This window comes from Mustela nigripes, chromosome 14 (assembly GCF_022355385.1).
Source record: "Mustela nigripes isolate SB6536 chromosome 14, MUSNIG.SB6536, whole genome shotgun sequence".
Lineage (NCBI taxonomy): Eukaryota > Metazoa > Chordata > Mammalia > Carnivora > Mustelidae > Mustela > Mustela nigripes.
Window position 1 is genome coordinate 42,210,276 of NC_081570.1, and position 25,747 is coordinate 42,236,022.

General features: G+C 40.3%; 1 protein-coding gene and 1 non-coding gene across 2 annotated transcripts in view; one reads left to right on the plus strand and one right to left on the minus strand.

Moving 5' to 3' along the window:
* ZYG11A (zyg-11 family member A, cell cycle regulator) overlaps positions 1 to 25,747 on the plus strand; it is an 83,918-nt gene that overhangs the window by 23,400 nt on the left and 34,771 nt on the right. The window contains exon 3 of the mRNA XM_059374761.1: positions 9,418 to 10,169. Coding sequence (XP_059230744.1) covers positions 9,418 to 10,169 — 752 coding nt within the window. The remainder of the gene's footprint in view (positions 1 to 9,417; positions 10,170 to 25,747) is intronic.
* On the minus strand, positions 10,977 to 11,083 carry LOC132002316 (U6 spliceosomal RNA). Its single transcript, XR_009399816.1, has one exon. It is a non-coding gene; the product is annotated as a U6 spliceosomal RNA (small nuclear RNA).

Genomic DNA, 25,747 nt, shown 5'->3' on the forward strand with positions numbered 1-25,747 from the left:
TTTAGATTTTATTTATTTATTTGACAGACAGAGATCACAAGTAGGCAGAGAGGCAGGCAGAGAGAGAGGGTGGGAAGCAGGCTCCCCACCGAGCAGAGATCCCAATGTAGGGCTCGATCCCAGGATCCTGGGACCATGACCTGTGGTAAAGACAGAGGCTTTAACCCACTGAGCCAACCAGGCGCCCCTTCCCAGGACCCTTAATGGACTGAGCCACCCAGGCACCCATCCCAGTTGGTCACTTTCTACAAAGAATCCCGCTGTGGGGCACCTGGGTGGCTCAGTCAGTTAGGTGTCTGCTTTCAGCTCAGGTCATGATCCCAAGGTCCTGGGATCAAGCCCCGCCATCCAGGCATTCTCTTTCTTTTTTTTCTTTTAAAAAATATCTTTCAATAGTGTTTTTTAGTTTATGCATGTAAGTTTTACACTTTTATTAAATTTATTTTTTTTGGCTCAGTCAGTTAAACATCTACCTTCAGCTCACGTCATTATCTTGGAGTCCTGGGATCGAGCCCGACATCAGGCTACTTAGCAGACAGTCTGCTTCTTCCTCTCTCTCTCCCTCTGCCTCTCCCTCTGCTTATGCTCTCTCTCTAATAAATGAATAAAATCTTAAAATATTTTTTTATTTTTTAAATTTTGTTTTGTTTTTGGTTATTTTGAGAGCGAGAGAGAGAGAGAGAGCATGCACACATGCACAAGCTCTTGAGGGGACAGGGGGAGAGTAGAGGAGAGGGGGGAGAGAGAAAATCCCAAGCAGGGATTCCATGTAGGACTCGATCTCTTGACCCTGAGATCATGACCTGAGCTGAAATCAAGAGTTGGACACTTAATCACTGTGCCTCGTAGGCACCTCAGTATTTCATTCTTTTCTTTTCTTTTTTTTTTTTTTTTTAAGTTTTTTTTTTTTTATTTGACAGACAGAGATCACAAGTAGGCAGAGAGGCAGACAGAGAGAGAGAGGAGAAAGCAGGCTCCCTGCTGAGCAGAGAGCCAGATGTGGGGCTTGATCCCAGGACCCTGGGATCATGACCTGAGCCGAAGGCAGAGACTTTAACCCACTGAGCCACCCAGGTGCCCCAGTATTTTATTCTTTTAATACTATTTTACATAAAATTCCTTCCTTCCTTCCTCCCTTCCTTCCTTTCTTGATTTTATTTATTTATTTGAGAGCGAGAAAGAGTATGAGCAGGGGGAGGGGCAGAGAGTGAGTCAGGAGCCCGACTCTGGACTCCATCCCAGGGCACTGGAATCATGACCTGAGCCCAGGCAGACGCTTAACTGACTGAGCCACCCGGCCATCCTTGGAATTGCTTTCTTAATTTCATTTTTTGGATTGTTCATTTTTAGTGTACATAAATACCATTTTATTTATTTATTTATTTGTTATTTTTAAACGATTTATGTATTTGACAGAGAGGGAACACAAGCAGGGGGAGAGGGAGAAGCGGGTTTTCTGCTGAGCAAGGAGCCCGAGGCAGGCTCAATCCCAGATAGATGCCTAACAACTGAACCACCCAGATGCCCTACCATTTTTTTTTTTTTTAATGTAGGCTCCACACCTAATGTGGGACTCGAACTCACAACCCCAACATTAGAGTTGCATGCTTTACTAACTGAGCCAGCCAGGTTCCCCTACAATTGATTTTGTTGTTGTTGTTGTTGATCATACATACTGGAAACTTTCTGAGCTCATTAATTCGTTGTTAAAAAAGCAAAACAAAAACAGTGCATTATGCTAAGCAACCAATCAGCCTGGAGTTCAGTGGCACTAATTGGGGTAGGTTTAGGGTAAGTCCAGGACAGTAGGACTGTGGTTATTCTGCATAGTGAATGCAGAAAGCATTCACCTAATCAAAGGTATGTAATAAAATGAATTTCATTGTTTTCACCATTAAAAAAAAATTCTAATAGTTGTTTAGTGGATTCCTTAGGATTTGTTATTACAAGATGCTGTCATCAGCAATGAACATAGTTCTACTTCTTTCTTTCTGTTTTGGATGCCTTTTATTTAGTTTTCTTGTCCAGTTTCCTGACTAGAGCCTACAATACAATGTTGAAGTATTGAAGTATTGAAATGGATATGCTTATCTTTTTCCAGTCTCGGGGGAAAGCATCTAGTCTTTCTCTATTAAGTATGTTAGTTTTGGGGTTTTGGTAGGTGCCCTTAACAGCCTGAGGAGGTTTCCTTCTATTTTAGTTGTTGGACATTTTCATCAGGGAAAGTGTTGGCTTTTTTTTTTTTTTTTTTTATGTTAAAATGCTCATGGGGGTTTTGTTTTTTATTCTATTAATATAGTGTATTATCTTAATTCCTTCTTGGATATTAATACAGTCTTGTTTTCCTGGGCTAAATCCCACCTGGGCATGGTGTATAACTCTTTTGTATGTTGCTAGATGGTTTGCTGTTATTTGGGTGAGGTTTTTTGTTTTGTTTTTGTTTTTGTTTTTGAGATTTGCCATTATTTTAAGGATATTGGTCTGTTATATTCTGCTTTTGTGATATCTTTATGTGGATATGGCAGGAGTTGAGAGGTGTTCCTTCTTCTGTTTTTTTTTGGAAGAATTTATGAAGAATTGTTGTGTATTCTTTAAATGTTTGGTGGATTTCACCAGTGAAGCCCTTGTGGCCTCTTTGTGTGGGTAGTTTTTTGTTTTTGTTTTTTTTTTAAGTGATCTCTCTAGGCCCACTGTGGGGCTTGAATTCAACCCTGAGATCAAGAGTTACATGCTCTACCAAATGAGCCACTGTGTACCCCTGTGTGGGGAGGTTTTTTGTTTTGTTCTAAGATTTTATTTATTGGATGTCTGGGTGGCTCAGTCGGTTAAGCATCTTACTCTTGATTTCAGCTCATGATCTCAGGGTTGTGAGATCAAGCCCCATATCAGGGTCAGTGTTCAGCAGGGTCTCTCTCTCCCCTTCTCCCTCTGCCCCTCCCTTCTCTTCCCTGTCTCCAATAAATAAGTTAAAATCTTCCAAAATTCTTTTCTTTAAATTTGAGAGAGGGAGAACAAGTACCTGTGAGCAGGGGGAGGAGCAGAGGGAGGAGCAGAGGGAGAGACGCCCCCTTTTTAAAAGATTTTGTTTTTTTTTTATTTGTCAGAGAGAAAATGAGTGCTAGCACAAGCAGGGGGAGAGGCAGGCAGAGGGAGAAGCAGGCTCCTCGTTTAGGAAGGAGCCTGATATAGAACTTGATCCCAGGAACCTGGGATCATGACCTGAGCCAAAGGCAGATGTTTAACCACCTGATCCACCCAGGTGCCCCAGTTAGCTTGATTTTTTTTTTTTTAAGATTTTATTTATTTGTTTGAGAGATAGAGAGAGAGAGAGAGAGAGTGAGCACAAGAAGGGGGAGGGTCACAGGCTGAAGCCGACTCCCTGCCGAGCAGAGAGCGTGACAGGGGGCTTGATCCCAGGACTCAGGATCATTACCTGAGCCGAAACCCAATCCAGAGAGCCCAGTGTGGCTCCCCATTGGAGCTCTATCCCAGGATCCTGGGATCACGACCTGAGCCGAAGGCAGAGGCTTTAACCCACTGAGCTACCCAGGTGCCCCTAGATGATTGATTTTAGATCTTTCTTTTCTAATGTATGTATTCAGAACTATAACTTTCCCTCTAAGCACTGATTTTACTTTATCCCACAAATTTTGATAAGTTGTATCTTAATGTAGTTCAACATTTAAAATTTCTCTTGAGATTTCTTCCTCGATCCATATGTTTATTTAGAAGTATGTTGCTTATGGGCTGCCTGGGTGGCTCAGTCGTTAATTGTCTTCCTTTGGCTAGGGCATGTTGCCAGGGTACTGGGATCGAGCTCTGCATCAGGCTCTTCCACTCAGCGGGAAGTCTACTTCCCTCTCCACTCCCAGTTTGTGTTTCTGCTCTCACTGTGTCTCTCTCCTTCAAATAAAAAAATAAATAAAATCTTAAAAAAAGAAAAAAGAAAAAAGAAAAAGACATATGTTGCTTAATTTCCATACGTTTGAGGATTTTCCAGTTATTTTTTTCCGAGAAACCATGGTGGTTTGTTATGTAGAGTTTTTCCAGTCTGGATTTTGCCATTGTTTGACAGCACTATGATTTTTTCCTTTTTAATTTTTTTTTAAACTTTTTATAAACATATAATGTATTTTTATCCCCAGGGCTACAGGTCTGTGAATTGCCAGGTTTACACACTTCACAGCACTCACCATAGCACATACCCTCCCCAATGTCCATAACCCACCCCCCTCTCCCAGACCCCTCCCCCCAAGAAACCCTCAGTTTGTTTCGTGAGATTACGAATCGCTTATGGTTTGTCTCCCTCCCAATCCCATCTTGTTTCCTTCATTCTTCTCCTACCCCCTTAACCCCCCATGTTGCATCTCCACTTCCTCATATCAGGGAGATCATATGATAGTTGTCTTTCTCCACTTGACTTATTTCGCTAAGCATGATACCCTCTAGTTCCATCCACGTCGTCACAAATGGCAAGATTTCATTTCTTTTGATGGCTGCATAGTATTCCATTGTGTATATATACCACATCTTTATTCATTCATCTGTTGATGGACATCTAGGTTCTTTCCATAGTTTGGCTATTGTAGATATTGCTGCTATAAACATTCAGGTGCACATGCCCCTTCGGATCACTACATTTGTATCTTTAGGGTAAATAGCCAGTAGTGCAGTTGCTGGGTCGTAGGGTAGTTCTATTTTCAACATTTTGAGGAACCTCCGAGCTGTTTTTCAGAGTGTTTGCACCAGCTTGCATTCCCACCAACAGTGTAAGAGGGTTCCCCTTTCTCTGCATCCTTGCCAGCATCTGTCATTTCCTGACTTGTTAATTTTAGCCATTCTGACTGGTGTGAGGTGATACCTCATTGTGGTTTTGATTTGTATTTCCCTGATGCCGAGTGATGTGGAGTGACAGTGCTATGATTTTTTGATTGTTCCTTTGATCCTTGTAATTCCTCCAAATTGGAAGTAGATGTAGAGGCTTCATCAGATTCAGGTTTTATGTTTCTGGTAGGGCCCTATACTTCCTTAAGGGGGCTAATTAAGTTTGGTTGTCTGGTTTTGTGACTTAGGTGGCCATAAATGAGCATTGCCTAGGTTCATTAAATCATAGAGGATTCTTGTAGCTTTGATTTTTAGTATTAATTACTCTTGACCTTTCTGATTTAGAGTATTTCGTTTTCCTTTTTCTTTTTTTTTTTTTTTACGATTTTGTTTATTTATCTGACAGAGGGAGAGAGGGCACATGCAGTGGGGGAGCAGCAGGCAAAGGGGAGAATAGCAGGCAGAGGGAGAAGCAGGCTCCCTACCAAGCGAAGATCCCGATGCAGGACTCGATCCCAGGACCCTGGGATCATGACCTGAGCTGGAGGTCATGGCTCAGCTGACTGAGCCACCCATGTGTCCTGGGTATTTCATTTTTCTCTATCCCCCCCCCACCTTGTATCATTGTTTACTCTTCCACAATTTCCTTTGTATGCTGTTGTTTTTCTGTATGTACCTTAAGTGTTCTGTGTTCCTTGAGGTTCCATCTTGGGTACTCATCTGACTTTGAACATTCCGTAGGTCTTTTTTTTCTTTAGCTACCACTGCTACTCTGATTCCCCAGAGTTCCCAGCACAGTACTCAGAACCACATATCCAGGATGTGTCCTGTGTATACTGTCCTTCTTTTCTGAGCTGTTCAGTCATCATATTCTGCTTCAGGTTTTCTTTTACCTCAGTGGCTGCTGCTAATCTGTCTCCTTATTCAGCTTCTTTGAAAGGCAGAACAAATTAAGGTGCAAGAGTTCTGGTTCTGGTGTGAGACCTTTTGGGTTTGTATACTGTCATGGCTATTAGGTATATTTTCATGGGCCAGTTACTTAACTTTCCTGTGCTTCAACTCATCTGTAAAATGTGATTAATAATAATCCCTTCCTCATTGGGTTTTAGGAGCATTTAGAGAGTTAATGTATCTAGAATGTTTAGAACATTCAGCAGCTGTTATTTGGTATTATGACTTATTCCTCATTCTACTGACCTTAAATGTAGATGTTTTCAGTACTTTGTCCTTGCTCCTTCTCTTTCATTCCCATATCTTCATCCCACAGTTTTAAAATTTTTTTAAATTTATTTTTATTTTTTATTTTATTATTTTTTTAAGATTTTATTTATTTATTTGACAGACAGAGATCACAAGTAGGCAGAGAGGCAGGCAGAGAGAGAGGGAAGCAGGCTCCCTCCTGAGCAGAGAGCCCAATGCAGGGCTCAATCCCAGGACCCTGAGGTTATGACCTGAGCCGAAAGGCAGAGGCTTAACCCATTGAGGCACCCAGGTGCTCCTTCCATATCTTTAAATACTGTCCTTATGCCAGTTAATTCCAAGTGTTTATTCTTTAGTCTCATAGGTTTAAACTCTATAGAATTTAGAATGCTTCAGCTGATCTTTTGGGGAATCCTGAAGGTGGAACAACTACTAGATCTGTGTAAATTTGGACTGTGAGGACAAGACTTTTATACCTCCCAGTTCAGTTTTGGATATGGGTCTGCATGGGAAATGGTGTGACCTTGGGTGAGGCAATTCTTTTCAGCTAATATCCCATAGATGAGGGCTGTTGGCTGGTGGCACTCCCTGCAGCTCTATCTGGTATTAAGTCCTTTGTTCCTATAAAGCATCTAGGTTTTCTGTTAAAACCGCTGTTACACTGCTGTTTCCCCCATCTCCAAAATGAGTTGGCCGTATACCTCCTGTTCAGTGACTTAGGAAGGGTCATTTTTCATTTTTCTCTTCTTGGTTCTGTTGAAACATTTTCTACCTTCAAAATATCTTATCTTGAACATTCTTTTTCCTCTTAGCTCCTATTAATGACACCTTTCTCTTTTCTCTCGTGACCTCACAGGTGCCCTCCATTTTTTTAAAAAAATATTTTATTTATTTATTTCACAGACAGAGATCACAGATAGGCAGAGAGGCAGGCAGAGGGGCGGCGGGGGGCGCGGGGAGACAGTCTCCCTGCTGAGCAGAGAGCCCGATGTGTGGGGCTCGATCCCAGGACCCTGAGATCATGACCCAAGCCAAAGGCAGAGGCTTTACCCCACTGAGCCACCCAGGCACCCCGGTGCCCTCCATTTTTGCCCCTTGCCAAGCTCTGCCACATAGCAAACAGCCCTCTTAACAGATCCAGCCACACCTTCTTTCACCCTTGAAAGGCTTCTTCTTGTACTTAGGATGAAATGTCAGTTCTTTGCCCTGGTCTGCAAGATCTGACTTTTGCTTCTGTCTCGAACCTCTCAGATGCTGGTATCCCCTTCCTCAGCTGTGCTTTAGCCTAATTGGTTTCCTCTCATTTCACAGAAAAAGCCTACTAGTTTCCCATATCAGAATTTTAGCTCTTCCTTCCATCTAGAATCACAGTGACTTTTATCTTTTACGTCCTTTAGGTCTTAGTTTAAAACATTCCTTGAACTCCACAGAGAGACAGAAGATTTTTGTCATCCTTTTTTCTTTCCTTACCCTGTATTATGTTCTTGTTTCCTTTAGAACACTTGCATTTTTTTAAGTTTTTGTTTAAATTCCGTTTATTAACATACAGTGTCATACTAGTTTCAGGTGTACAGTTTAGTGATTCAGCACTTCATACATCGCCCAGTGCTCATCACAAGTGCCCTCCTAAATCCCCAGCCCATATTTATAATCTTTCCCTGCCTTTCCTCTGGTAGCCATCATTTTGTTTTCTATAGTTAAGAGTCTGTTTCTTTTTTTTTTTCTTTTCTTTTTCCTTTTGTTTCTTTTGAGAGAGAGAAAGAGAATCCCAAGTATGTTCCCCACCCCGGGCCAGCCTGCCATGGGAATTGATCTCATGCCTGAGATCACGACCTGACAACCTGAGCCAAAATCAAGAGTTGGACACTCTGCTGAGCCACCCAGCTGTCCCAAAAATCTTTTTCTTGGTTTGCCTCTCCTTTTTCCCCTTTGCTCTTTTGTTTCTTTCTCTCTTTTTTTTTAAAAGGTTTTATTTGTTTATTTGACAGACAGAGATCACAAATAGGCAGAGAACCAGGCAGAGAAAGAAGAGGAAGCAGGCTTCCTGCTGAGCAGAGAGCCCGATGTGGGGCTCGATTCCAGGACCCTGGGGTCATGACCTGAGCTGAAGGCAGAGGCTTTAACCCAGTGAGCCACCCAGGCGCCCTGCATTATGAAAACCTTTAATAATATCTTGCCCCATCTCACTCCCACCAAACACCATTCTTATTATTTTATAGTCACATGATTGGTCTTTCTTTTCAATTTTAAGATTTTATTATTAGAGAGAGAGAGAACGAGCAGGGGAGGGGCAGAGAAAGAGGGAGAAGCAGACTCCCCTGCTGAGCAGGGAGCCCGGTGGGACTTGATCCCAAGACCTGGGATCATGATCTGAACGAAAAGCAAATACTTAACTGACTGAGCCACTCAGGCGCCCCAGTATTTCTAAAAATAGAATTGTGACCATTTTTTTTTTTTCTGCTTCAAAACGGAGTTGTCCCATAGGCTAAAAGTTTGAGTTTCCTAGCTTTGTGTACAGGCCCCATCTGCCTTTTACCTTCCTTTCCACTTTCCTTTGTAACTTTTACACCACTGTGTTCCAATAGTGTTGATCTACTCAGGGTCTTCAAATAACCTGCTCTGTGCCTCCTTGTGTTTGATACCTTCTTCTGCCCTTCATATTCTCCCCCCACTCCCCTAAACTTATATTTAGTCTTCAGAACTTTTTCCAAAGTTAATATCATCTGTACTAGTTCAATAGCTGGTGCAAATCACTACTGCATGTGAATTCCTTGTGGTCAACAGGGGTGTAATTACCTTTTGTGCCCATTACTTAACACACGATCTCACACATAGAAGATGTTTAGTAAATCTTTTCTAAGTAAAATCTGGTATGACCCATTTATTTTATAGATGAGGAAAATGAGGCCCACAGAGGTAAGTGACTTATCAGAGGCTGTTGATTAATTTGGTTAGAAGTAATCATTAATAGTGTTATTTGTATATTATATATCCTGTACTTGTTTACCTATTTTCTTTCTTTCATTTTTTGTTTTGTTTTGTTTTTTTGTGAACCAGGTTACCATGGACAAAACTATGGGCTCTGGAGTTGAGCTGGTTTTGTTTCCTGATTCTGACACATATTTTGACTTGGAGCAAGTGACTTAACCTTTTTAAGCTCCAGTTTCCTCAGTTATGTTAGTAATAATAATAGTATTATAGTATTATTATGATATTATAAAGAATAAATGAAGTAGCCTGAGTAAAGGGTTTAGAAGAATGCTTGGCACAAAGTAAGCAGTAAATATAGTCACTGTTACTATTAGCATCCATCATTGTTCAATGGCCACAATACCTCCTGGAAAAGGCAAGAGATTTAGTTGTTATTACAAGCTGGTTTTGGTTCTCTTATAGGCAAGCTGACTGATAGAACAGCAAGCATTTTCCAAGGCAACCAGATGAAACTGAAGCTGGTCAATATTCAAAAAGCTAAAATCTCAGCAGCTGCATTCACAAAAGCCTTCTGCCATCACAGAGTCCTTGAGCTAGATGCCACTGCCGTGCACACTGACCTCCTAATCCCAGACATCATAAGTGGACTCTGCAGCAATAGCTGGATCCAGCAAAACCTTCGGTGTCTCCTGTTGGACTCGGCAAGCATCCCTCGAGATTCAAGACTGCTATTCTTTGGTCAGCTCACTGGTCTTCGCATTTTAAGTGTTTTCAATGTTTGTTTTCATAGTGAAGACCTGGCTAATGTTGCTAAGTTACCAAAACTGGAAAGCTTGGATATCTCCAGTACTCTGGTCACTAACATCTCTGCACTCCTTATGTGTAAGGATCGACTCAAATCTCTGACAATGCACTATCTGAAATGTCTGACTATGACCAAACCACAAATTCTTGCAGTTATTAGAGAACTTAAATGTCTGCTTCACCTTGATATTTCTGATCACAGGCAACTCAAATCAGATTTAGCTTTTCATTTGCTGCAGCAAAAGGATATTCTGCCCCATATTGTGTCACTGGATATTTCAGGGGGCAGTTGCATCACCGATGGAGCTGTAGAACTGTTTATACGGCAGCGGCCTGCGATGCAGTTTGTGGGACTGTTGGCTACGGATGCTGGTTATTCTGACTTCTTTACTGCAAAGCAAGGCTTGAGGGTTTGTTTTCTATCTGAAATAAGTTTGTTTCCTTTGTCCAGAACTTTATTAGGCTTTTGTTTTCTATAAGAATGTACATGAGGTATTAGGGTTACAGAGACAGATAAAAAATCCTCAAGGAGCTTAACAGTAATTCCTATGTAGCTACCATGTGCTAGGTTCGGAAATTATGGCCTTAAACAAGATATGGTCCTGGCCTCCAGGTCTTCTAGTCTAGTTTGGTATGATAAGTATAGCCATTTATACATTCCTTCCTATGTACAGGATGTCACACTGTGCACGTTCTTTTCCTCTTTAATCTTTCCATTTTACAGATGAGGATTTGGAAGCTCAGAGGTTAAACTAATCATATAACTACATATTAAATGGTAGAGCTAGGACTTGTATCCAAGTCTTTGTGACTCTAAAACTTGTGTTGTTTACCTCTAGTAACAGCTAAATATAATTAGTAAGGTGGGTGATCGACATTTTTGGTAAAGGTATGAGAGAAAACAATTTTGAAAAGGTTTTTAAAAAAAGTTTTGACAGGGCTTCTGGGTAGCTCAGTTGGTTATGTGTCTAACTAACTCTTGGTTTTGGCTGATGTCATGATCTCAGGGTTGTGGGATTGAGCCCTGTGTCAGGCTCCTTGCTCAGTGGGGAGTCTGCTTGAGATTCTCTCCCCCGCCTCTGCCTCTCCTCCCGCTGGCACACTCGTGTTTGTGCTGATTGTATCTCTCTCAGATAAACAAATCCTTAAAAAAAAAAGTATTGAACACTGCCAGAATAAGTTTATAACCAGTCATGGTGCTATATATTTTTATTTTTTAAAATGTGAAATGCTTTATAAATTTGCATATTATCCTTTTGTAGGGGCCGTGCCGATCTTCCCTGTATTGTTCCAGTTTTAGTATATGTACTGCTGAAGCAAGCACTCATGGTGCTGTTTTTAGAACAGTATATACTTAAATATTTATGTTTCAGGATATTTCTTTAGAAAAAAAAAAGATTTATTTATTTGACAGACAGAGATCACAAGTAGGCAGAGAGGCAGGCAGAGAGAGAGGGGGAAAGAGAGCCTGATGTGGGGCTCGATCCCAGGACGCTGGGATTGTGACCTAAGCCGAAGGCAGAGGCTTTAACCCACTGAGCCACCCACGCGCCCCGAATATCTTTTTTTTTTTTTCTTTATTTTTTGACAGACAGAGATCACAAGTAAGCAGAGGCAGGCACAGAGGAAGCAGAGAGCCAGGTGCGGGGCTCGATCCCAGGATCCTGGGATCATGACCTGAGCTGAAGGCAGAGGCTTTAACCCACTGAGCCACCCAGGCGCCCCTCGAATATTTCTTTTTTCAAACAATGGTTCTCTATCTTGGTTGTACATTGTAATCACTTTGGACGTATTGAAATGTACTGATGCCTGTGTCTGATCTCCCGGAGATTCTAATTTAATTGGACTGGGACTTGGCATGGGCATCAAGATTTTGAAAGTTCCCAGGTAATTCTAATGTGCAGCAAAGGTTCAGAACCACTGGTTTAAAATGCTTTGTAATTACACCATATGTAATTCCTTCTAGGGTGAGAGAGTAAAATGATTTTTCAGTCATTGATTTTTATTTATTTATTTATTTGCTTATTTACTTACTGTGACCAGCATGGGGCCCAAACTCACAGCCCAAAGATCAAGAGTCATGTGCTCCATCGACTGAGCCATAGGGGTGCCCCAGTTGTTTTCACATTTTTATCCCACCCCCCATAAAAGGTCTCTCACATACTTACTGGACAAGCCTACTGGTGCAGAAGCATAGTGACAGAAAAATCAGCCCTCAATAAAACATGTCTGTTCTTCAGGTAGTAGTGATATTTACAGAGTGATAGGATACGAGCTGGTGACCTTCATTCAGCATAAATTTGTGTGCCATCTCATGTGTAATCTCTTTAGACCCAGCCTTGTTCTTCTTCAGTGCCTCTTCTTGGCATTGGTACTGGATTTTATTACTAGTTCTCATCAGAATCCATTAGGGAATGGGACGCTTCTGCTTTTGTTTCTTGGCCAAGAATTGCTTGATCCTGAACGTCTTGTGAGAAGACATAGCAAAGGGTAGTCAGCTGCACGCACCATGATGGCGTAGAAAAGGAGAGAGCTATTTTCACATTTTTATTCTTTTGATGAAAATAGCAATTGTATTTTGGAGTCCTTTTATATTTTTAAAAAATATTTTGTTTATTTTAGAGAACACACGTGAGTAGGGGAAAGGTCAGAGGAAGAGAATATCCAAGCATACTCCCACTGAGCATGGAGCCCTACACAGGCCTCAGTATCATGACCTGTGACATCAGGATCTGAGCTGAAATGAAGAGTCTGACATTCAACCAACTGAATCACCCAGGAGCCCGTGAAGTCCTTTTAGTTTTCTTTTTCTTTCTTTCTTTTTTTTTTTTTTAAATTTTTAAAAAATTTTTTAATTTTTTTTTTAAAAGATTTTATTTATTTATTTGACAGACAGAGATCACAAGTAAGCAGAGAGGCAGGCAGAGAGAGAGAGGAGGAAGCAGGCTTCCTGCAGAGCAGAGAGCCCGACGTGGGGCTCGATCCCAGGACCCTGGGATCATGACCCGAGCCAAAGGCAGAGGCTTTAACCCACTGAGCCACCCAGGTGCCCTCTTTTTTTTTTTTTTTTTAAGATTTTATTTATTTATTTGACAGACAGAGATCACAAGTAGGCAGAGAGGCAGGCAGAGAGAGGGGAGGAAGCAGGCTCCCTGCAGAGCAGAGAGCCCAATGCAGGGCTCAATCCCAGGATCCTGGGATCATGACCCGAGCTGAAGGCAGAGGCTTTAACCCACTGAGCTACCCAGGCACCCTAGTCCTTTTAATTTTCTAGCATGTCCAATGAAGCTGGAAACCATCAGTTATATTATTAGGCTTGAATAGAGATAATAATGGGAACTTACAGATTAAGCATGTAGAGCATTGTTTACCAGGAGTGTGTGTACGTAGGCCTATTTAAGATTAATAGCATTTAGTGTCTCAGTGATAAAAAGACTGTAGCAGTCGGTGGAATAATTGTTCTTTAGCACATAAACTGTTGGTATATGCAATAATATGGGACAAATGCTGGAATATTCTATAGACGGATTATGCATGTAGTTAAGATACTGTTAGAGTGGGTACACCAAAAGAAAATGGGAAATTATGTTTCAGTAAACTTAACCTGGTGTACATGTAAGTTTAGTTTATTTTGAAAATTTAAAATTAGGTATCATACACAGTTTTAGATATTGTTGGGATGGAGAGGAGAGACCGCAATTCTCCCGCTACTAAGAAACTCTAAAGATCTTAAGCCAGCCTTATGGGGAGTGTAAGGCATGGCAAATTTATTTATTTATTTATTTATTTATTTATTTATTTATTTATAGAGATTTTATTTATTTATTTGACAGACAGAGATCACAAGTAGGCAGAGAGGCAGGCAGAGAGAGAGAGAGAGGGCAGAGAGCCCGATGCGGGGCTCGATCCCAGGACCCTGAGATCATGACCCAAGCCAAAGGCAGCAGCCCAAACCACTGAGCCACCCAGGCGCCCCATGGTATGGCAAATTTAAAAGGTATGTTTTAGCGGCGAGTGGGTGGTTCAGACAGTTAAGCATCTGCCTTTGACTCAAGCTATGGTCCCAGGGTCTCCAAAACTGGCTTCCTGCTCAGCAGGAAGCCTGCTTCTCCCTCTCCCACTCCCCCTGCTTGTGTTCCCCCTCTTGCTGCATCTCTGTTTTATATAAATAAATAAAATCTTTTTTTAAGATTTTATTTATTTATTTGACAGACGGAGATCACAAGTAGGCTGAGAAGCAGGCAGAGAGAGAGGAGGAAGCAGGCTCCCTGCTGAGCAGAGAGCCCGATGCGGGGCTGGATCCCAGGACCCTGGGATCATGACCCGAGCCAAAGGCAGAGGCTTTAACCCACTGAGCCACCCAGGCGCCCCTAAATAAATAAAATCTTTAAAAAAAGAAAGGTATGTTTCAGGAAACATTTTATTTAATGGAAATATGTTTGAGGTCAGATGCAAAGTATACTAAGTATCTTAGTGTTTGAGCTGATCAAAAATTTGCTTACAGGGACATCTCCGTGGTTCAGTCAGTTCAGTGACTGCCTTCAGCTCAGGTCATGATCCCAGGGTCCTGGGATTGAGTTCCACCAGGCTCCCTGCTCTCCTCGGGGAGTCTGCTTTTCTCTTCTGCCTGTCTCTCCCCCTGCTTGTGCTCTTTCCCTCTGGCAAATAAATAAAATCTTTAAGAAATATTTGCTTACATTTAAATGGATAAAATTAAATGTCAGCAAAGACCTTCAAAGACCACAGATACTTATTCACCTCAAATTAGAATGGGCAACATATACTTAATTCTTTTAACATAGGCAGAAGCAGGGGTGGGGTACCTGGCTGGCTTAAGTCAGTAGAGCATACAACTTTTTTTTTTTTTTTTTTTTTGAGCATACAACTCTTGATCTCAGGGTCATGAGTTTAAGTCCCCCCTTGAGTGTGGGAACCTTAAGAAAAAAAATAAAATAAAATAGGCACAAAGGATATCCTACATTAGTATTAAAAGCCATGCAAAATCTTCATTTGGTAGGAAATCTTGTTGATCCCTTGGTGGGGTGTGGCAAGAATCCCTTCTGAAGATTGTTTTGTCATGGCATCTGCAGGAAGCCAAGGAGAAGAAAGGGGGAGGCAATAGCTGTCTGGTGTACTTGGTCTTGCTGTGGCTTCTCCTTTGTTTCTTTTCAGGTCTTACATCTGGATAATCATAAAGCTTTTAAAAATTTTAGAATATATCCATTATTTAGATTCTTAGCATGTAGGTCCTTGGGCAGTTAAACAATGTATAGTGTTTAAAAATTGTTTTGAAATAATTTTTAACTTGTGGGTCATTAATTTTAAACATTTGCCACATTTGTTGTGCCATATCCTCTTTCTACATACAATTTTTCTCTGAACCATTCAAGAGTGGCTTACATATATCATGCCCCTCTAGCCCTTAATGCTTGATTTTGTATTTTCTGAGAGCAGTGATGTTCTCCTTAATAGCCACCATGCAGTTATCAGATTTCAGGAAGTTTAACATTGATGTCATACTGTATATAATCTTACTGTACATATTTACAGTGTTGATTATCCTAATTATGCCCTCTGTAAAATATTTTTCCTATTAGGCCAGGGTCAGTTTTACATTCATTTGTCATGTTGCTTTGTAATTTAATCCAGAAGAGTTCTTAGTCTTTCCTGTCCTTTGTCACATTGATATTTATGAGGAATACAGACTAGCTTTGTTTTGTTGATTTTTTTGAAGAATAGATGTTCCTTATTTTGGGTTTGGTCTGATGTTTCCTTATAATCAGGTTCTTCGTCTTTGGCCACAATTCCGTGTGAAGGGTGTTGTGTCAGTCTCAAGAATATAAATTCTGAAGCATACAGTACCCCTCATAAGTCATTTTTCTTTTTATCATGTAAGGTATTGAGCAGATATTAGATAAAATGTCTAGTGTAGATAAAATACTATCTGTGTAGTATTGTATTGTCTCTACACTATATATAGGTAATTTTTTTTTCTCTTGCAAGTAGTAAGTGATATATAAGGTAGTTGAAGACTATGCAAATACCCTGGTCCTCATCAAATTTACTAATCTGGATTTAGCATCCACTGAAGATTTTTACCTGAACCAGTCTTTACTGGAATTGTTGCAAAGTAATGATTTTCCAACTCTGGCCCTCCTTTCTACATTTAGTAGTAGGCTTCCTACCATAAGGAAGAACCCTGTCTCTCCTTCTATGTCTAGCCTATTGTCAGTATGAACTCATTGCCTCTGGTTGTTTTCAGGGGGTTACCATTCATTACTGCCCTTAATTACTTTGATGCTCAGTTTGTTACAGATTGGCCAATGAGAGCTCCTTCATACCGGCTCCTGTATTATCTTTTTACATGTTCCCATTCTTATAATCGTTGTTATTATTTTGAGTACTTCCTTACTTTCTAGCACATTGAGGTGTTCTAGGTCTGTTACACTTCCCTGTTTTAGCCCTTCTGACATTTCTGCTAGGGCCCTGGTTCCTTTTATTAAGAAGCTAGTATTTGAATACTGGGTATGCTCATTGTTGTTAGTACACTTTGTTTTTAAGTCCTTTCGGCAAACAGGGCTAACAGATATGTGAAATAAGCTTAAAAATAATACTTGTGTAGGGTGTCTCAATGGCTCAGTTGGTTAAGTGACTTTGGGGGCGCCTGGATGGCTCAGTGGGCTAAGCCTCTGCCTTCGGCTCAGGTCATGATCTTAGGGTCCTGGGATTGAACCCCATCAGGCTCTCTGCTCAGCAGGGAGCTTGCTTCTCCCCCTCCCCTTCCTGCCTCTCTACCTACTTGTGATCTCTCTGTGTCAAATAAATAAATAATTCTTTTTTAAAAAAAAGTGACTGCCCTTGGCCCAGGTCATGATCCGGAAGTCCTGGGATTGAGTCCCGCACTGGACTCCCTACTCAGTGTGGAATCTCCTTCTCAAATAAATAAATTTTAAAAATCTTTAAAAAAAAAACCCAACTTCCAAATGACCATCCTCACGTTATTTTCCTTTGCCTTTCCCCATTATTTTGTTTCTCTTTTCCACAGTGAGAATTTGGTTCTTAGCACCGTCGGCCCATGTAGAAGAGTTTCCTCAATCGCTATACTTATAGGAAACCACAAACCTGCTAAAAAGAGTTGATTTGTTTGCAGTTCCTTTTTTCTTTCTTAGACTGAGGATATAATCAAGGTACTAGGCAGATGTACTTAGGTTCTCTTATTTCCTCCTCTTAATACAATATGCAGTCGATACTTCGCATTTGTTACCTAACAATGTGTCTTGAAAATCACCCCATGTCATTTCATATTTCCATTCTTCAAATTTTTTTTTTTTTTTTTTTTTTTGTAAGTAATGTCTTCCCCCAATGTGGGGCCCAAACTCAGGACCCAGAGACCAAGAGTGACATGCTGTACCAACTGACCTGCCAAGTGTCTGTATTTCCATCCTTTTAAAAAATTTTTTGGATGGCAAACTACACATAACATAACATTTAGCATTTTAAATTTAAGATGGTAAATGTACAGTTCAGTGATATTAAATACCTTCATGAAGTTGTGCAGTCATTACCACCATCCATCTCCATAGATCTTTTCATCTTGTAAAACAAATTCTGTATACCCATTAAACACTAACGCCTTAATTCCCCTTTTTCTCCATACCCTGGGCAATGGCCATTCTACTTTTCTATGATTTTGACTAAGTACTTCCTGTAAGTGGGATCTTACAGTATTTGCCTTTTAGTGATTGGCTTATTTCACTTAGCCTGTGTCCTCAAGGTTCATCCCTATTGTAACATATTGCAACATTTCTTTCCTTTCTAAGGCTGAGTAATATCCATTATGTATATACCACATTTTCCTTGTGCATTTATTGTCAGTAGACACTTGGGTTGCTTCGACCTATTGTGAATAATTCTACGAACCAGGGTATTCAGATAATCTTTTTGAGATCTGATTTCCAATTCTTTTGGTATATACGCAGAAGTGGAATTGCTAGATCATATGGTAATTCCATCTTTAATTTGTTGAGGAACTGTCACATGTTTCCCACAGCAGTTATACAATTTTATATTTCTACAAATAGTGCATAAACATTCCATTTTCTCTGCATCCTTGTCAACACGTTATTTTCTGTGTTTTTTTTTTCTTTTTTTGTTTTTGAATAGTAACAGTCCTAGTGGGGGTGAGGTGGTATCTCACTGAAGTTTTGATATGCATTTCCCTACGGATTAATGATTTTTAAGCTTGTTTTCATGAGCTTGATGGGTATTTCTTTGTCTTCTTTGGAGAAGAGTTAACTCAAGTCCTTTGCCCGCTGTTTGTTTTGTTTTAAAGATTTTATTTATTTATTTGACAGAGATCACAAGTAGGCAGAGGCAGGCAGAGAGAGGGAGAAGCAGGCTCCCTACTGAGCAGAGAGCCCGACGCAGGGCTTGATCCCAGGGACCCTGGTATCATGACCCGAGCCGAAGGCAGAGGCTTTAACCCACTGAGCCACCCCTCCTTTGCCCATTTTTGAGTAGGGTTGCTTGTTTTTTGTTGTTGAGTGTAGGAGTTTTCTCTATATTGTGAGTATAGGTATCTATTAATTTATTATCCCTTACCAGATATATGATTTTCTGATAATCTCTCCCTTTCTGTGGGTTGCTTTTTTACTCTGTTGATATATTTTGATGAACAAAATTAAAAAAAAAATAATGAAGTCCAGGGTGCCTGGCTGGATCAGTTGGTAGAGCATCTGACTCTTGACCACAGCATTATAAATTCAAGCTTCACATTGAGTATAGAGATTACTTTAAAATTTCACTTTAGGTCCGATATTTAGATTTTTTCCTTTTGTTGCTGGTTTTTTGGTATTCTATATAGTAAATCATTGTCAGATCCATTGTCATGAAGTTGTTTGTTTGTTTTTAAGATCTTATTTGTTAGAGACAGAGAGCACGCATGCGCAGGCATGAGCATGAGGAGAAGCAGATTCCCCACTGAGCAGGAATTCCACTTCAGGGCTCTATCCCAGGACCCCAGGATTAAGACCCGAACCAAAGGCAGATGCTTAACCAACTGAGCCACCCAGGTGCCCCAGGGAATTGTCATGAAGATTTTGCCCTCTGTTTCCTTGTTAGAGTTGTATAGTTTTAGGGTCTTATATTTAGGTCTTTGATCCATTTGGAGTTAATTTTTTTATATATATACAAAGTAGGGGCACATAACTTTATTCTTTTGCATGTGTATATTCAGTTTACTCAGCACAGTTTCTTGAAAAAACTATCCTTTCCTCATTGAATGGTTGTTGCAACCTTGTCAAAAATCATTGACTACATATATGACCATATATGTAAGGGCTTCCTATTTTGGAGTTTCCTGTTCTGTTCCATTGGTCTGTATGTCTGTCTTTATGCCAGTACCACTGTTTTGATTACTGTAGCTGTGTAGTTAAGTTTTGAAATTAGGAAGGTGACGTCTCCATTTTTGTTCTTTTTCAAGATAGCTGTGTCTATTTGGGGTCCTTTGGAACTTCATATGAATTTAGGATGGATTTTTCTGTTTTGGTAAATAAAATTCTTAAGAGTTTGGTAGGGATCATGTTGAATATGTAGGTCACTTTGGATAGTATTGTTATCTTAAGTCTTTTGATCTGTGAACATGTCTGTCTGTTTATGTCTTTTTTCATTTCTTAAGCAGTGTTTTGTAGTAGTTTCATTGTGTAAGTCTTTCACCTCTGGGTTAATTCTTAAGTACTTTATTGTATTGTTGTAAGTGGAATTGTTTTCATAATTTCCTTTGCAGATCGTTACTTGTTATTGTATAGAAATGTAACTGATTTTTAAAAAAGATTTATTCATTTAAGAGAGAGAGACTGTGGGGAGAGGGGCAGAGGGATTGGAGAGAGAATGCATAAGCAGACTCAGCACTACGTGTGGAACCCAGTGTGGGACTCCCATCTCATGATCCTCAGATCCTGACCTGAGCTGAAACCAAGAGTTGGATGTTCAACTGACTGAAATTACCCAGGTGCCTCGAAATATAGCTGATTTTTCTGTGTTGGCTTTGTTTCCTGCGACTCTTAAGTTTATTTATAGCACTATTGGCTTTTTTGTGTGTTTTTAGGGATTTCTGCATATGAAATATTATCTGCAGAGATAATTTTACTTTTTCCTTTGCAATTTGGTTGTCTTTTATTTCATTTTCTTGCCTGATTTGCTCTAGCTAGAATTTCAGTACTATGTTCAGTGAAAGTCAGGAAAGTGGGTAGCCTTGTCTTGTTCTTGATCTTAGAATAAATACTTCCAGTCTTCCACCATTGAGTATGATTTTCATTGCAGGTTTTTTTAAATACATGGCTTTTATTAAGCTAAGGTCGTTTCCTTCTATTTCCAGTTTGTTGAGTGTTTTTGCCATGAAAGGGTGTTGTCATATGCTTTTTCTGCATCAATTGAAATGATCATGGTTTTTCCCTTAGTTCTGTTAATGTCCATTAACTATTCATGTTATCCATATGCTATCCATATCACTATCCATATATTAAACCATCTTTGCATTCCAGGAATAAATCCTCCTTGGCCATGGAATGTAATCCATTTACTATGCTGCTGAATTTAGTTTGTCTATATTTTGTTGAATCCTGAATCACTGTTCATAAAGTGTATTTATCTGTAATTTTCTTGTAGTATCTTTATCTGGCTTTGGTATCGAGTGATGCTGTACTTGTAGAATGAATTAGGAAGTGTTTTCTCTTCAGTTTTTGTTAAATTTTATGAAGGATTGGTGTTCTTCCTTGGATGTTTGTTAGAACTTAATAGCAAAGCCATCAGTTCTGGCTTTTCTTTGTCAGGAGATCTTGGATTACTGATTGATTGTCCTTACTAAGTTATAGGTCTCTTAAAATTTTCTGTTTCTAGATATTTGTCCATTTCATCTAGGTTATTCAATTTGTTGTGGCATAATTGTTCATAATACTCTTACAATTTTTTCTTTATTTCTCTAAAATTGGTAAGAATGTCCCCACATTCATTTCAGATTTTAGTATTTTGAGGCCTTTCTTTTTTTCTCAGTCCATCTGGTAGCTAATGGCTTGTCAATTTTATTCAAAGAACCAGCTTTTGGTTTTACTAATTTTCTGTGTTATTTGTCTATTCTTTATTTCATTGATCTCTACTGTAATCATTATTTCCTTCACACTGCTAGTTTTGGGTTTAATTTGTTCTTTATCTTGTTCCTTAAGTTGTGAAAAGGTAAGTTGTTGACTTGAGATTTTTCTTGTCTTCTTAACTTAAGCATTTTTTAAAAGATTTTATTTATTTATTTGACAGAGATCACAAGGAGGCAGAGAGAGAGAGAGAGAGGAGGAAGCAGGCTCCCCGCTGAGCAGAGAGCCGGATGTGGGGCGGGGCTCCATCCCAGGACCGAAGGATCATGGACCTGAGTCAAAGGCAGAGGCTTTAACTCACTAGCCACCCAGGCGCCCCTGTTTCTCCCTTTGTCAGTTTCATGTAATATGTTCTGATGGTCTGTAATTAGGTGCATAAATGTTTATGCTTATATCTTCTTGCTGTACTTAACCTTTTATTAATATATAATGTCTGGGGCACCTGGGTGGCTCAGTGGGTTAAAGCCTCTGCCTTCGGCCCGGGTCGTGATCCCAGGGTCCTGGGATTGAGCCCCGCATTGGGCTCTCTTGCTCAGCAGGGGAGCCTGCTTCCTTCTCTCTCTCTGCCTGCCTCTCTGCCTGCTTGTGATCTCTGTCTCTCAAATGAATAAACAAAATCTTAAAAAAAAAAAAAAGATTTTATTTATTTGAGAGAGAGAGTGCAACAGACAGAACAGAGCAAGGGGAGGGTTAGAGGGTGATGGAGAAGCAGGGAGCCCAACATGGGACTCTATCCCAGAACTCTGAGAGCGTGATCTGAGCCAAAGGCAAATGCTTAACTGACTGAGCCACCCAGGTACTCCAACTGATTTTTTTTTTTAATGTTTTTTAAAAGATTTTATTTATTTATTTGACAGAGATCACAAGTAGGCAGAGAGGCAGGCATACAGAGAGAGGGAGAAGCAGACTCCCTGCTAAGCAGAGAGCCTGATGTGGGGCTCGATCCTAGGACCCCAGGATCATGACCCGAGCTGAAGGCAGAGGCTTTAACCCACTGAGCCACCCAGGTGCCCCTCTAGCTGATTTTTTCTTTTTTTAAAAGATTTTATTTATTTATTTGACAGAGAGAGATCACAAGTAGACAGAGAGGCAGGCAGAGAGAGAGAGGGAAGCAGGCTCCCCACTGAGCAGAGAGCCCGATGCGGGACTCGATCCCAGGACCCTGAGATCATGACCTGAGCCGAAGGCAGCGACTTAACCCACTGAGCCACCCAGGTGCCCCAGCTGATTTTTTTTGATAGCGAAATGTTTACACTCCTTTCTCATTTCCTTTTGTGTATGTATATTCTATAACTATTTTTTGTAGTTATCATGGAGATTTCATTTAATATCCTAAAATTAAAATATTCTAATTTGAATTTATATCAGCTTCACTTCAGTAACATAAAAAACTGCTAATTTGGGGGCACCTGGGTGGCTCAGTGGGTTGGGGCCTCTGCCTTCAGCTCGGGTCATGGTCTCAGGGACCTGGGATCGAGCCCCGCGTCGGGCTCTCTGCTCCGCAGGAAGCCTGCTTCTTTCCTCTCTCTCTGCCTGCCTCTCTGCCTACTTGTGCTCTCTCTTTATCAAATAAGTAAAATATTAAAAAAAACAACAACTGCTAATTTCCGGTTCTCCTGGGTCGCTCAGTTAGGTTAAGCAGCTGCCTTCAGCTCAGGTCATGATCCCAGCGTCCTGGGATCGAGTCCCACGTCAGGCTCCTTGCTCAGCAGGGAGCCTGCTTCTCTCTTTGTCTCTTCCTGCCATGCTGTCTTCATGTGCTCACTCGCTCTCTCTTTGACAAATAAATAAATAAAATCTTAAAAAAAAAAAAAAAAAAACCCTGCTAATTTCCATCTTCATCCCCAGCCCTTTTAATCAATGATGTCCCCAAATTACGTCATTATACATTTTCAGTGCCCCAAAGTGTAAAATGATAATTCTTTTTAATCCCTTTGCCTATTAAATTATGTAGAAAACAGGGGCACTTGGGTGCCTCAGTTGATTAAGCATCTGCCTTCAACTCAGGTCATGATCTCAGGGTCTTGGGATTGAGCCTTGTGTTGGGCTCCCAGCTCAGTGGGAGAGTCTGCTTCTCCCCCTTCCTCTGCCCCTCCCTCCTTCTCATGTTCTCTTGCTCTCTCAAATAAATAAAATTTGTAAATTATGTAGAGAACAAAATTTGCAGTTACAAACGTAAATTATAATAATAGCTTTTAGAGTAATTATTTTTTAGAAAATATATTAGTTTCTTTATTTTATTTTTTAAAAGATTTTATTTATTTGACAGAGATCACAAGCAGGCAGAGAGAGAGGGGGAAGTAGGCTTCCTGCCGAGCAGAGAGCCCGATATGGGGCTTGATGTCAGGAGCCTGAGATCATGACCTGAGCCAAAGGCAGCCTTAACCCACTGAGTCACCCAGGTGCCCTGAAAATGTATTAGTTTCTTAAATCCTGTATAAAACAAAATGTAGAGTTACCAGTCAGTTTTTGGTTTTTTGTTTCTTTAAGTAATTTGTATGCCCAGCATGGGGCTTGAATCCATGACTGAGATCAAGAGTCGAGTACTCTATCCACTGAGCCAGCCAGGGGCTCCTACTAATCAGTTTTAATATATCACTAGCCTTTTAAGTTGCCCTTGTATTTACCTTTTTTGAGATCCTTATTACTTTGTATGGTTCCTTCTTATTCTCTAATGTTACTTTATTTTTCCCTGCAGGATTCCTTTGAGCATTCCCTGCAGCATTCCTTTTTTTAAAAAGATTTTTTATTTACTTGTAAGGGAGAAAGAGAAAGAGCACAAGTGGTGGGAGAGGCAGGCAGAGGGAGAATCAGGCTCCCTGCTGAGCAAGGAGCCCAATGCAGGGCTCTCTCCCAGTTTCCCAGATCACAACCCGAGCTTAAGGCAGGTGCTCAACTGCTTGAGTCACCCAGGTGTCCCATCCTTTGAGCATTTCTTACAGGGCAGGTCTAGTGGTAGTCACCTTCTCTGGCTTTTGTTTATCTGGGAATGTCCTGATTTCTCCCTCACATTTGGAGGACAGTTTTTCTGGATATAGGATTCTTTGTTGACAGGGTTTTTTTTGTTTTGTTTTTTTGTTTGTTTGTTTTTTCTTTTAACAATTTGAACATACTGGCCCATGTTTTCTGGCCTTTAAAATTTCTTATGAGAAATCTGCACATAATTGTATTGAGCATCCTTGTTTGTGACTCACTTTTCTCTTGCTGCTTCCAAGATTTTCTCTGTCTTTAGCTTTCAAAAATTTGATTATAATGTGTCTTGGTATGAGTCTTCTTGAGTTCACTGATGTTCATATTCATGTCTTTTATCAAATTTGGGAAGTTTTCATCCATGTTTTCTTCAAATCCTCTCTCTCTCTCTCTCTTCTGGGACTCCCATAATGTGTAATTTGGTCTGCTTTTTGGTATTCCATAGGTTCCTGAAGTTCCATTCACTTTTTTTTAGGTCTTTTTCCTTTTCTTACTCAATAATTTCCATGGTCCTTTCTTCATGTTGGCTGATTCTTCTGCCCATTCAAATCTGCCTTTGAATCCCCCTGGTGAATTTTGCAGTGAATTTTGCATTTCAGTTATTGTACTTTTCAGCTCCATAATTTTTTTCTTTTCTATGTTTTCTATCTCTGTTGGTTTTTCTCTTTTGTTCTTAAATCATTTCCTTGATTTTTATCTATATCTTCTTTAGTTCTCTGAAAATTTTCAGGAAATCTTTCCTAATAGATCTGTGATTATTTTGTTTTTGTTTTAAACAGGACAGTTGCTGTTGATTTCTTTTTCTTTTGAATGAGCCGTACCTTTCTATTTCTTTGCATGCCTTGGATTTTTTTTTTCCTGTTGAAAACTGGACATTTGAAACTGATATATGGTAATTCTAGAAATCAGATTGTTTGCTTTCCTTAGGGTTTGCTGTTTTGTTACTATATTTGTTTTGGCTTTTCTACTACTTTGCCAAGTAGTAGCCTGAGATAAAAATTTTAAGGTCTTTTTAGGTCTTTTCTGAGCCTTTTCTTGGGTATATGCAGTCATTTTGGAATTTTCTCTGTATATGCTTTTTGTTTTTGTTTTTTTAATTTTTTAAGGTTTTATTTATTTGAGAGAGAACACAAAAGAGAAAGCACGAGCTGGGGGAGGGATGGGAGAGAGAGAAAAGCAGATTCCCTGCTGAACAGGATGCCCAGTGCAGGGCCCGATCCCAGGACCCTGAGATCGTGACCTGAGCCCAAAGCAGATGCCCAACCAACTGAGCCACCCAGGCTCCTCCCTTTTTTTGTTTTTTGTTTTTTTTCTCTTTTTTAAGATTTTATTAGAGGAAGAGGGACAAGTAGACTCCCCATTGAGTGAAGAGCCCGATGTAGGGCTCCATCCCAGGACCCTGAGATCCTGACTTGAGCTGAAGTCAGACACTTAACTGGCTAAGCCACCCAGGCGCCCCCTAGCTAACAGTTTTAAATATAGTTTGTTTTCCCCTCAGAAACTTCAGGTGGATGCCTCATGGATCTTTGTCGTTTTTTTCATATCAACATTCAATCTAAGATCCTTTGTACTTCTTTCTTGTTTTCTTACGTTTCTTCCCCTTAGTAAATTTTTATTCAAACCCGCCCTTCCTTGGGTACCTTTTAACTTAGTTTTTATATAATTTTGTCTTTTTCTTTCCTTTTTTTTTTTTTTTTTTAAAGATTTTATTTATTTATTTGACAGAGAGAAATCACAAGTAGTCGGAGAGGCAGGCAGAGAGAGAGAGACACGGAAGCAGGCTCCCTGCTGAGCAGAGAGCCCGATGCGGGACTCGATCCCAGGACCCTGAGATCATGACCTGAGCCGAAGGCAGCGGCCCAACCCACTGAGCC